Source organism: Carlito syrichta, unplaced genomic scaffold, assembly GCF_000164805.1.
Source record: "Carlito syrichta isolate Samal-C Ts95f unplaced genomic scaffold, Tarsius_syrichta-2.0.1 Scaffold307091, whole genome shotgun sequence".
Taxonomy (NCBI): Eukaryota; Metazoa; Chordata; class Mammalia; order Primates; family Tarsiidae; genus Carlito; species Carlito syrichta.
This window is the reverse complement of record NW_007251187.1, coordinates 104,334-115,297: the sequence shown is the minus strand read 5'-3', so window position 1 is coordinate 115,297 and position 10,964 is coordinate 104,334. Positions and strand designations below refer to the sequence as shown.

The following is a 10,964-nucleotide window of genomic DNA, read 5'->3' as shown; positions in this document are numbered from 1 at the left end:
AAAAAAAAAAAAAAAAAAAAAAGGAAAAAGAAAAGAAAATGGCACAAGAGGAAAGGCAGTGAAGGCAGTGCGATACAGCAGGTCCCTGGTGCTCATGCTGCCTTGTGCTTGTCCCCTGAGCTGTGGTAGATGTGACCAACTTTTGGGAAGTCAGTGCTGCTCTTGTCTATGTCAGTGGTTTAGATTTGACAGCAGGAACAGACTTCACTAGGCCTTCAGACATGTGTTCATTCTGCCGCAGTTGGTGTGTGTACAGATCTTTCTGAAGTCGGCTGGTATCATTAGTCACTGCTTACTGTGTACAGGTATCAGAGAGAGTTCCAGAGTTTCCAACAACAGAAACAGATTGTGAGGCTAGGCACAGCAGCTCACACCTGTAATCCCAGCACTTTGGGAGGCTGGGCAGGAGGATCCAGCCTGGGCAACATAGCAAGACCTTGTCTGTACAAAAAATTCATAAATTGGCTGAGCATGTTGGTCTACGCCTGTAGTCCCAGCTACTCAGGAGGCTAAGGCTGCAGTGAGCCATGATCATACTACTGTGTTCCAGCCTGGATGCCAGAGTGAGACTCCAACTTAAAAAAAAAAAAAAAAAGACCAGGCATGGTGGCTTAATCCCAGTACTTTGGGGGGCCGAGGCTGGAGAATTGCTTAAGCCCAATAGTTCAAGAACAGCCTGGGCAATATAGTGAGACCTCGTCTCTACAGAAAATTAGCCAGGTGTTGTAGCACATGCCTGAGGTGGAAGGATTGCCTGAGCCTAGGAGGTTGAGGCTGCAGTGAGCAGTGATCGTGCCACTGCACTCCAGCCTGGGCGACAGAGTGAGACCCAGACACAAAAAAGAAGAAAAAACAAATGGACTTTGATCTACTTAAGGAAAAAAAGAAATCAACATGAAGCTTGAAGACTAGTGTGCTGTGAGGACGCAGGTGCAGGACCTGGGGACCCCAGGAGGGACGTGCCCCAGCCGTGCTCTGCACCCTTGGCTTTGAGGTCAGACACACTGAACAGTCCCACCAACACAGGATGTAGGAGGGCTGTTGCCCTCTGATAGTCGAGGTGCTCTTCCCACGTCAAAGGAGGAGGGGTTTGGCCGACAGAAACCGCAGGGACTACAGCAGCCACGTTCTAGGACTCTGGCTCCTGAGAACCACAGGCCACCCTGCAGACTCCCTGCCGCTTCCACGCTGGGGTGTGCTCTGGCCCCTCAGCGTCTCCGTCCTCATGCTTGGTCGGTGCGGCTGGGTGGGTGTGCCCCCGCGCTGCCCTCCATGGCCTCTTGTAGAAGCCTGGCACTGTGACCCCTCCACAGAAATCCAGCATCCTCACGCGGGCAGGCGAGCAGCGCAGGCGGAGCCAGTCCATGAAGTCCTACCCATCCAGTGAGCTGCGGCACGTGTGCGACGAGCATGTGGCCCCCGAGGAGCCGGCCGAGAAGGAGGACCTCCTGCAGCAGATGCTTGAGAGGAGGTGAGGGCCGCGGCCCAGGCTCCCCGGTGGGGCCGCCATCTCGGGCGTTAGGGAGCTCCAGGGCTGCTTGGGACGGGGACGTGGGTTGGGGACTAGCGAGGCGGGTCCCGCTGAGGGTCCCCTAGGCAGCGTCTGGTTTTTGTGTAACAGATACACTCCCTACCCCAACCTGTACCCCGACCAGTCCCCGAGCGAAGACTGGACCATGGAGGAGCGCTTCCGCCCCCTGACCTTCCACGGCCTCATCCTGCGGTCGCAGCTCGTCACCCTGCTCGTGCGAGGGGTTTGTTATTCTGAAAGTCAGTCGGTGAGTCTCCCGCTGGCGCCAGGATCCTGAGGGCAGAGGGCAGTGGGAACACAGTCCCCCGTACTCAGCGGGAGGTGTTCTGAGCACTCAGGTGTGCACGGCTCTGTCATGTCGGCGGACCCTGCTGTGGTGGCTGGTGTCTCTCCAGGGGACTCCAGCAGGGGAGCATGAGGATGTTGTCCACTTAACTTCCACTCCGCAGGCTCTCAGGGCAATTCCTAAGTTGTCGTTTCCAGTGTGAATGCACTTTCTTCCTTGTTTTGTCAAAGGAACTGCCCATCGTGCTGTATTTCTTTTTCCTCCTCCGCTGGGTTTGTGCAGGTGAGCAGGGCGGGTGGAGTGTGTTCTAGGTGGTCCCTGCGGCCACCCAAGCCCACTCGCCGTCACTCACTTTGTCTTGTAGAAGAACACTGACAAAGTCACCCAGAGACCTCATCTCCGGTTGCACTCTCTTGCTGAGGCCTTGGCCATGGGCCTGAGGTCACCTGGGGTCTACCTGGGCCACAGGAGAACAGACCAGGGGCAGGACAGAAAGACACTTGGCAGGGTGGGAGACTGGCTGGAGATGGGGGAAGGTGACTTGAGGCACAGGGACAAGGACCTCAGGGCAGGGGTGGGAGTGAGCTTGACCCTGGGGGCTGTGCCAGGATGCAGAAGCCCGCCAGATCTGCCTGATGAAGCCCAGGGTCGAGTCAGGGGAGGAGGCCATGCAAGGGAAGAGCAGTGTCCAGAGCTTGTGGTCACTGTGCCCCGCCTGAGAGCCTGTGGTGGTGACCTGCGCCTGACAGCAGTGGAGAGAGGGGAAGTCCGGGAGACTCTGGTGGAGGAGGAGCAGGGCTGCTGTAGCCTGTTTCCTGTGGCTTTTGTATCGAGCTGCCATAAACTGGGTGTCGGGAAGCAGCAGAAGTTCCTTCACAACTCAAGGCCGAAAGTATAGAACCAGGTGTCGCCAGGGCCGTGGGTCCTCCTGGGCTCCGAGAGGGCCCGTCCTCGCCTCTGCCTGACTTGTGCGGCCGCCTGCAGTTCTGGCTCCTCCACTCGTCTCTGACATCCCAGGCATTTTCCCTGTGTCTTCTCCCTTTTCTCAAAGACACTTGTCATTGGATTCCAGGCCCACCCTCATCCAGCTTGACCTCATCTTGATCACATTCCGTGAGGCCACATTCATGAGTACCAGGGTGCAGGACTTGGCTGCGTCTTTTTGGGAGACACAATTCAACCCACAGCCACTCCTGTTTACACTTTTCTCACTTAGACGTCAGAATAACCAATTTACAGTTTGCAGATGAAGAAGGGGAGGTTCCGAGAGACTAGGGGACGTGCCCAGCATGACACAGCTAGGAATTGGCCAAAAACTGATCTGGATCTGGATGTCTCACCCCAGAGCACCTGCTGCCTCGCTCTCGAGGGGTGCGGGGGCCATGCTGGGCAGGCTCAGACTTCTAGGGGGAGGGACCCCGAGTGTGACCTGCGAGCCATGCTGCTCGGAGCAAGGACAGTGTCTCGGTTGCATTGCAGAGTGCCAACCAGCCACGCCTGTCCTATGCTGAAATGGCTGAGGATTACCCACGGTACCCTGACATCCACGACCTGGACCTGACGTTGCTAAACCCGCGGATGATTGTGGTGAGAAGGGCTGCCCCACTTGTCCTGCTGCCTGTTCCTGCTGTTGGCGTCTCAGGTGGCAGGTGACACGTGTGGTCTCTCCCACAGGACGTCACCCCATACATGAACCCTTCGCCCTTCGCCGTCTCGCCCAACACCCATGTCTCCCAGGTCTTCAACCTGTTCAGAACGATGGGCCTGCGCCACTTGCCTGTGGTGAACGCAGTGGGGGAGGTGAGTCTGGGTCTGGCAGAGAAAAGAGAGCCTAGGCCCTGCCCCCACCTTTGAGAAGGCATCCTGCAGCCACTGAGCTGTTTGTAAGTCTTGGCTTCTCGCCTGGGGGAAGCTTCAGAATCCCACAGGGAGGTTTCTCAACTATCTGCTCTCTTCCCACCCAGAGTGCGGGAACTGGCCTGGCCAAGCCCTGGACTTTGAAAACTTCCCCATTTAGGCCTTGTGTGGAGGGGGGAATCCCGTCCCCTGCCTGGCCAGCAGATGGCGCCAGTGCCCCACTGGCCCTCCTCCAGAACTGCTTAATCCATCTCTTAATTCTAAATTTCTAAATTTTAAAATTCTAATTTTCTCTTCACTCCTGACTGCTTCTTGTGTTCCTGAGCCCCTTACCCATTATGGGTGAGAATTTCATGCAAAACACTTTGAGAGTGTTACAAGGATACAACACCTAGTCATTATTCCTACAGACTTTTGCATTTTTTTCTATTTAGAAATGACATTTTTTTCTTACTACACAAATGTCACATCATTGTAGGAAAATACAAAAATGCAGTTGAGCAAAAAACAAACCAAACCCTTGGCCCTCCACTGCAGCAGTAGCGTGGTAGCTTTTCAAGGCTGCCTTTCCAGTTTTGTCCATGCATTTGCACATGACCCTGGCACAGCATGGCGTGTTCTCAGGGGTTTGTTCACGGTTGATTGCATTGTGTTCCTTGAGATGTGACTGTTGGCTATACTGACAAGTTCTAACACGTTTACAATGTGGCTTTGGGGTGCCTACATCAGAGACAAGTGGGTACCACTGTAGCAAACTGGTTACTCTGCCAGGCGTGAGTGTAAAGTGTGGTGGCGGTCGTGCTCTCGGGAGCCGACAGGGGCCCACTGACATGCACGCATCTGTGAAGCAGGCTGGGCATGATGGGTACTGAGCGAGAGTGTGTGCCCCGTTTAAGGACATTTGAGTTCAGGTGTTAGCCGGCCCAGCGCCTTTTTAGAGCTCAACTCATCCCCCAGCCTCCCACTCATGAGCCCTTGTCCCTTTGTCCCAGTCATGTCGTGTCTGTCCCTGTCCTGTCCAGGCTTGGTCTCCTCTCCATCTGTGACAGGCTAACCCGGCCAGCTGTCCTCATGCCGGTTCTTGCTGGTGGGTCTCCCTGCAGATGACTTGGACCTTTCTTTCCTCGTCTAGATCGTGGGGATCATCACACGGCACAACCTGACCTATGAGTTCCTGCAGGCCCGCCTGAGGCAGCACTACCAGACCATCTGACAGACAACGCCCCCTCTCCCGGGCCACTGGGAAGGGGCTTGCTCTCACTCCAGCCCCGGGGACTCTCCCAGGGCACAGAAGATTCTCAGTCACCTGCTCACTAGGAAAGCCGGGAGTCATTGAACACTTTGTTATGACAAAGTGAGAGATCCTGGGGGTGGTTTTGACCCGCCAGAGCTCATCTAAGCTTGGCCTTTTCTAACTTCCCCAGCAATTATCTCCCCGGTTCCTGTTCCCTGTGGCTCTACCATCAGTGTTGGCACAACCTGCCCCAGGCCCTGCAGGAGCCAGGACCAAAGGTAGACCAGGCGAACCCCCAGGTGACATCCGAGCAGCCTTCCTGCCCATCTTTGCTGCTTCCCTAGAGAGCCCAGCTGTTGCCTTAAGCGTATGGGAGGGGCTTTGGCCAAGGCAAACGCTGGGAGATGCCCATTGCAAAATTCAGCCAGTGACCAGATTTAGGGATTGGGCACTGAGAAAATTCCCCACGTTTCGGGGAAGACTTCCTTCATTGGGCTCTTAACTCAGTATCCTCTAGTTCATTTCAAGGGACACGTTCTGCTTCCTGGGTGTGGGCAAATGCTTCGGTCTTGCCCTGTGGCTTGAATCTCCTGAGAGCTACCACCCACCAGAAGCACAAGGCACTGGCATCCCACCCCTCCTCTGAATGGTCAATCCGATGGCAGAGTGGGGTAATCTGATGGCAGAGTGGGGCCAGTGTCTACCCTGGTCTTTAATGTTTCTGCATTTTCTTCATCTGCAAATCACTCATGGTCTACTGGCAGCACATTTCCACCCTGATCACTTTGGTTCCTTGAGTTTTCATTCCATCTTCCTGGTGAAGCAGCCCCAGCTCAGAGGATCTTGGCACCACCTGCCGAAGTCAGCTAAAAACAAGCACTTCTAGACAGAGAGCCCCGCTGGCCTCTGGGGAATGGTACTGTCTTTCCAGAAGGGATAGGAGGCATGCCTGAGCCTTTAGAAGGTACATGCAACGTTGATACAGATGGCGTATTTGAGGAAGAGGGTGCCTGGCCTTCACAGGCCTCTCTCTCCCCCACTGCTGGCCATCCCAGCCTGCACAGACACTTCAGGAGGGCCTGCTGCATGCAGGGAGGGCAGCTGGGAGGAAGAGGTACTCCCTGCTGGCACGTACCAGAGGTTCCAGTACAAAGTGTAGGTACCACCACACCTGTCTTTCGGGGACCGTATTTCCCTCCAGGCCAGTTGACCCCACTCTGGCAAGGCACCCACAGTGAGCATCCAGGCATCAGGCACAACTCGCATGTCTCTTCCCCTGACTTCTGTGTGTTTATCAGCATTACAAGCCCATCAGGCATCACTGGGGCAGATGTACTTTGGGAGTCAAAATGGTGTTCTTTTGCGGTCAGTTGTTCTCAAGCCATAGCAGTTGCCCACAGGCCTCGGTCCCTGACCCTGGCAGCTGCCAAGGCTGCTCTTTGGCCTAGGGTGGGCATGGCTTCTGGCTCTGCCAGGCTGGGTCTTGTGCTCACATATTTGGGAATAGTCCCACCTTGGGGAGGAGCTGCTTGGAATCCTTCCAACTGATTGTGCCCCTCCATGCTCCCATGTTCTTGTCTCTGACCCAAATTAGCTTGACTTCTTTTTTTTTTTTTTTGAGTGGAATTCTTACTTTGTTGCCCAGGCTGGAGTGCAGTGGCATGCTCATGGCCTTGACCTGGTGGGCTCAGGCAATTCTGCCTCACCCTTCCAAGTAGCCAGAACCACAGGTGTGTGCCACCATACCCAGCTAATTTTTTGATTTATTGTGGAGAAGAGGTCTCGCCAAGTTGCCCAGGCTGGTCTCAAACCCATGGGCTCAGGCAGTCCTCTGTCTCAGCCTCCCAAAGCGCTGGGATTGTAGGCGTTTGCTACTTGCCCAGCTTTCCTTGACTTCTAAATTTTTCAGCTTCCGTGGGTGTACCTGACTTATGACCTGGGGTTGATACCCCCAAGAAATAGTTCGGGAATCATAAGGACCAAAAAGACAAACCCTTTTAAATGTGATTGGTTCACAAGCTGCCGTTTTATTTTGTGGCAGCGTTCAGAGCGTGACCACGTTATTTCCTCCTTAAGAAGGAAACCAGTTGTCCAGGCCGGGAGACTGGCACGGGCATCTGTCATAGACACTTCATGGCTCCTTTCTGCCCCTTTCTGGAACTGCAGGAAGAACCCTGACTGGGCTACCAGCCACTTGCCACGAGGCTGCCTGTGAATGTCATTGGAATTCATCCCTCGTGCACATCCTGTTGTGTTTAAGTCACCAGTATTTTGTTCCTATCAGTTTAGCCCAGAGATAGACCATAGAATGCAGATGCCTCCCTCCCTTGAATCAGCTGGATGGCAGCCAAGGAGGACCCAAGCCCAGGCCCCTCCGTAAAGGCACGTGGTTTCCTGTCCTCTCTGCATCTGCCCTTCCCAGATAAGCCCAAAGACAGCAGTGTCACCCCTCGTGACAAAGTCCTGTAGGCCTTGCTCCTTCGATTTCTGTCCATTAGAAACCAGCATTTTCAGCATCTCACCCGAGCCAGCTCTGTCACCTGCCAGTGATAAGACACCTCAGCAAACAAAATCCCCAGGGCAGTGTCTGGGTGGCTAGAGGGGAGTTTTGTAGTTTGTTCCCAGCAAGGTGTCCCGTGGCTTCAGCGGAGGCAGTGGGGGTGCAGAGCCGACAGGTGTCGGGGCCTGACTGGGACCTTTGCGTTCTGAGTATGATTTGCTCAAGACCTTGTTCAGCTAACAGTTCCGAGCTACAGTGAGTGTGTGCTCAGCCCAGCCCACCGTGTGATGTTTCTGTGCACTGGTGTGGCCCTGGGTGACAGGAGGCCCCTGAAAGGTCCACACACCCTCCTGGGCCACGCAGTATTGATGTACAGTGTTGTCCCCAGTGCCTGCGGACCTGGCCACCCCCACAGTCACGGCTTCCTCTTTGTGTTTGCACTGTTTGTTTATATGGTAATGTGAGCTAATTCTACTGTGTGTATAAATTGTATTTTTTTTAATTTGTAAAATGCTATTTTTATTTGAACTTTGAGACTTGAAGTTCTTGTTGTAACTATAACGTGTCAGAATAAAATGTCTTCATTTGTCTCCAAAAAAGCCTTTGTCTCTATGGGACCTTTTCTTTCGAGGGGTCCTTTGCTGTTATTTCACTCCTCTCTCTGATAGGCAAAGACCCCCATGCTAGGACGTGGCTCTCCTGTGGCTGCCCAGCAGGGTGTCCAAGGCAGCCACCCTTATAGGAATGGGCTTTGTCCTATGGATCTCGGCAAAGGTCACCCTGCCACCACTGTCCATTCCTCCCTCCTCCAACACTATTCCATGGTGTTTGCGGGTCCCCTCCTCCTGGGAAAGCCATCTCTCCCTGCCAATGCCGTGTCCCAGAGCAGGGAATGAGAATTTGCTGATTTCCTTAAAGTGCTGAGTGAGTGTCAGAACCCACACCACCAGAAGAAATGAAATCAGTGCTGGATCTGTAGATGTGAGGGCTAGTGGCCAACTTCTGCCACTGCCTCTTGTTCTTTTGGCGAGAAGTGTGACTCTGGGCTTCAGTCACCACCCACCAGTGGCGGGACCGACTCAGTTCAGGCCCCTTCACCCCTCTCCAAGGGCCCTCTGTTCCTGGGCTTTTTCTATCTTGTGTATTTGTCACTTGCACTCAAATCCATTCCGCAAGAACCCTCTGTGTTGTGACACCTTGGAGAGAGCCCAGCTGCCACTTTCCCGCCTAGCAACCTGCGCCCCTAGTGCCAGACCTTGAGTCAGGCCTGAACCGATGCTGTCGCCTGACCCTCTTAGCCTGGTCCTTGTCAATCATTGTGCTCCCTGGTTCTCTGCCTTGCAGTATTTGAAGTCCAAATGAAGCACATCTGATTGGAGATGGTTAGATGAGTGCTTCCCCCACTTCCACCTCCCCCTTTCTCAACAACGAGCAGTTATGACTTTGTTTCCTCTTTTCCTCATTTCTGTACAAGACCAAGACAATTTGACCTCCATTTAGGGAACACTGGCTGGGGTGTACCAAAGGGGCCTTTGTCCTCAGGGGGCTTGCAATCTAGGGACTTGGACACCCACAATTGTACAGAAGGCAACCCGGGTCCTGTTACAACAGTTACATATGAAATGCCACCGTGAAGTGACTCATTTGTACTGGGAGCAAGGTATGAAGGAAGGCTTCATGGAAGAAGTGGCATTCACGATGAGCCTCGAGGAATGAGCAGAATGTCCTCGGGAGGACAGGATGAAGGGCATCTCGGGGAAGGGATAGCAGGAATGAGGGCACGGAGGCGTGAACAGGTAGAGGTGACAGTGTTGGTGTGGCAGAATCTGATCGGAAGGGTGGAGTCTGTGGAGTAACAGGTGGAAGACAGATCAGGGCACTGCTCCGTGTTTAAGGTGAATGTAGTGCCTGGTATCTCCTGCTCAGAACAAGCAGATGCAAGTCCAGGCCCCTCAAACCCAAAACAGGGCAAGACCATGACTTTTCCACACACATGTCAGGGCACAAAAGGCTCATAGGCAGCCGGGCTCGGTGGCTCAGCTTGTAATCCCGCGCCTTGGGAGGCTGAGGTGAGTGGATTGCCTGAGCCCGCAGGTTCGAGACCCACCTGGGCAACTTGGCGAGACCTCATCTCTACAATAAATCAAAATTAGCCAGGCGTGGTAGCGCATGCCTGTAGTTCCAGCTACTCAGAAGGCTGAGGCAGAAGGATCGCCGGAGCCCAGCAGGTCGAGGCTGCGGTGGCCGGGAGCAGTCGCTGCACTCCAGTCTGGGCGACAGAGTGAGACTCCAACTCAAAAAAAAAAAGAAAAAAAAAAGGCTCATAATTGTGGCCTGTCTGTACGGCCAATGGAACTGTCCTCACTGTGCCCAGCTTTGCAACCAATGCTCTGTGAACTCTTCAAAACGGAAAGGTGAGTGGGCTCAGGCAATCCACTCACCTCAGCCTCCCAAGGCACGGGATTACAAGCTGAGCCACACTTAGCCACAGCACTAACTCTCAAAATGTGTCAGAGAAAATCTGGTTGGTGCTCTCACGATCTATGTTTGGGGGACACTTGTTTGTGCCCCCCAAACAAACCAAACATTGCCTGTTGAGTACAAGCTACACTAGACAGAACAAGGAAGAAAAGCCCAAATGTTTGTGAATTTTCTTTTCAATCAACAGGTGCCCTGATTATTAAAAAACCAATGCCCTTTTGGTCTCCTGGGGCTTCTTAGGACCTGAGCCTGTGTCTGAGGGCCAGGGCAGGGGAGGTTGAGAACTGCAGTCTGAAGCTTCCCCACCCTCCACAAAAAAGAGAGGAAGCCAGGGAGAGACAAAAGGAAGGACAAAGAACAGAGCGTTCTTTTTCTGACAAAGGGTGAAATGACAAGGAACATCAGGCTGAATTCTCTTCCCCTGGAAGCACAGAAATCACGCCAAGGCAAGGCTTGTCTTCTGTCCATGGTGCTGACGTTTATTCATTCTCAAACCACTTTCAGTGACAGGTGAGGGTCTACTCTAAAATGGAACGAGTGGGGTGGGAGGAATGGGGAAGCCACAGTCAAGCCTCTTGATCTGTGCTGAGCATAAAATGTGAGGAACGCTGACGGGATGCCGCTGCTCAGAGAGTGCGCTCGTCCCAACTCCACTTGACGGCAGTGAGATGCAGTTGCATGGGAGACGCCGGGGAGAGTCTCCTCAGTCTGCCCCGGCCTGGCTTCCTCTTCCTCCCGGCTGTTATCTTCGGTACTACAAAGAGAACACAGACACACTTGCCTTGGGGATCTAGCTCTTCCAGAAGGGTCAGTTTCGTCTATGATTGTGCCCAGCCTCTGGGCCTGACGCTGACCAGCGGCTGCCCACCAGCCCCCACTCCAGCCTGGTGATCCTCTGAGCTCCTGAACTGGTGAACGAGATACTCCTCAGTACCTGTTTCGCCTAAATCCTTTAGGTCTTGCAATTCTGGGGAGGAGGAACTTTCATTCAAAGGACAGAGACCACTGGCCCTATGAATATATATATATTTTTTTTGAGTTGGAGTCTCACTCTGTCACCCAGACTGGAGTGCAG

The 10,964-nt window shown here is 53.7% G+C and overlaps 2 protein-coding genes across 4 annotated transcripts in view; one reads left to right on the top strand and one right to left on the bottom strand.

The window, feature by feature from the left end:
- CLCN6 (chloride voltage-gated channel 6) overlaps positions 1–5,701 on the top strand; it is a 40,460-nt gene extending 34,759 nt beyond the window's left edge. For all 3 annotated transcript variants that reach the window (XM_021715411.1, XM_008063829.2, XM_021715410.1), the window contains 5 exons: positions 1,314–1,471; positions 1,622–1,778; positions 3,297–3,404; positions 3,492–3,617; positions 4,807–5,701. In XM_021715411.1, coding sequence (XP_021571086.1) covers positions 1,314–1,471; positions 1,622–1,778; positions 3,297–3,404; positions 3,492–3,617; positions 4,807–4,887 — 630 coding nt within the window. In that variant the 3' untranslated portion in view covers positions 4,888–5,701. The remainder of the gene's footprint in view (positions 1–1,313; positions 1,472–1,621; positions 1,779–3,296; positions 3,405–3,491; positions 3,618–4,806) is intronic.
- Positions 5,702–10,348: 4,647 nt separating this feature from the next.
- NPPA (natriuretic peptide A) overlaps positions 10,349–10,964 on the bottom strand; it is a 1,946-nt gene continuing 1,330 nt past the window's right edge. The window contains exon 3 of the mRNA XM_008063827.1: positions 10,349–10,643. Within this exon, the coding sequence (XP_008062018.1) occupies positions 10,632–10,643 (12 nt within the window). The 3' untranslated portion in view covers positions 10,349–10,631. The remainder of the gene's footprint in view (positions 10,644–10,964) is intronic.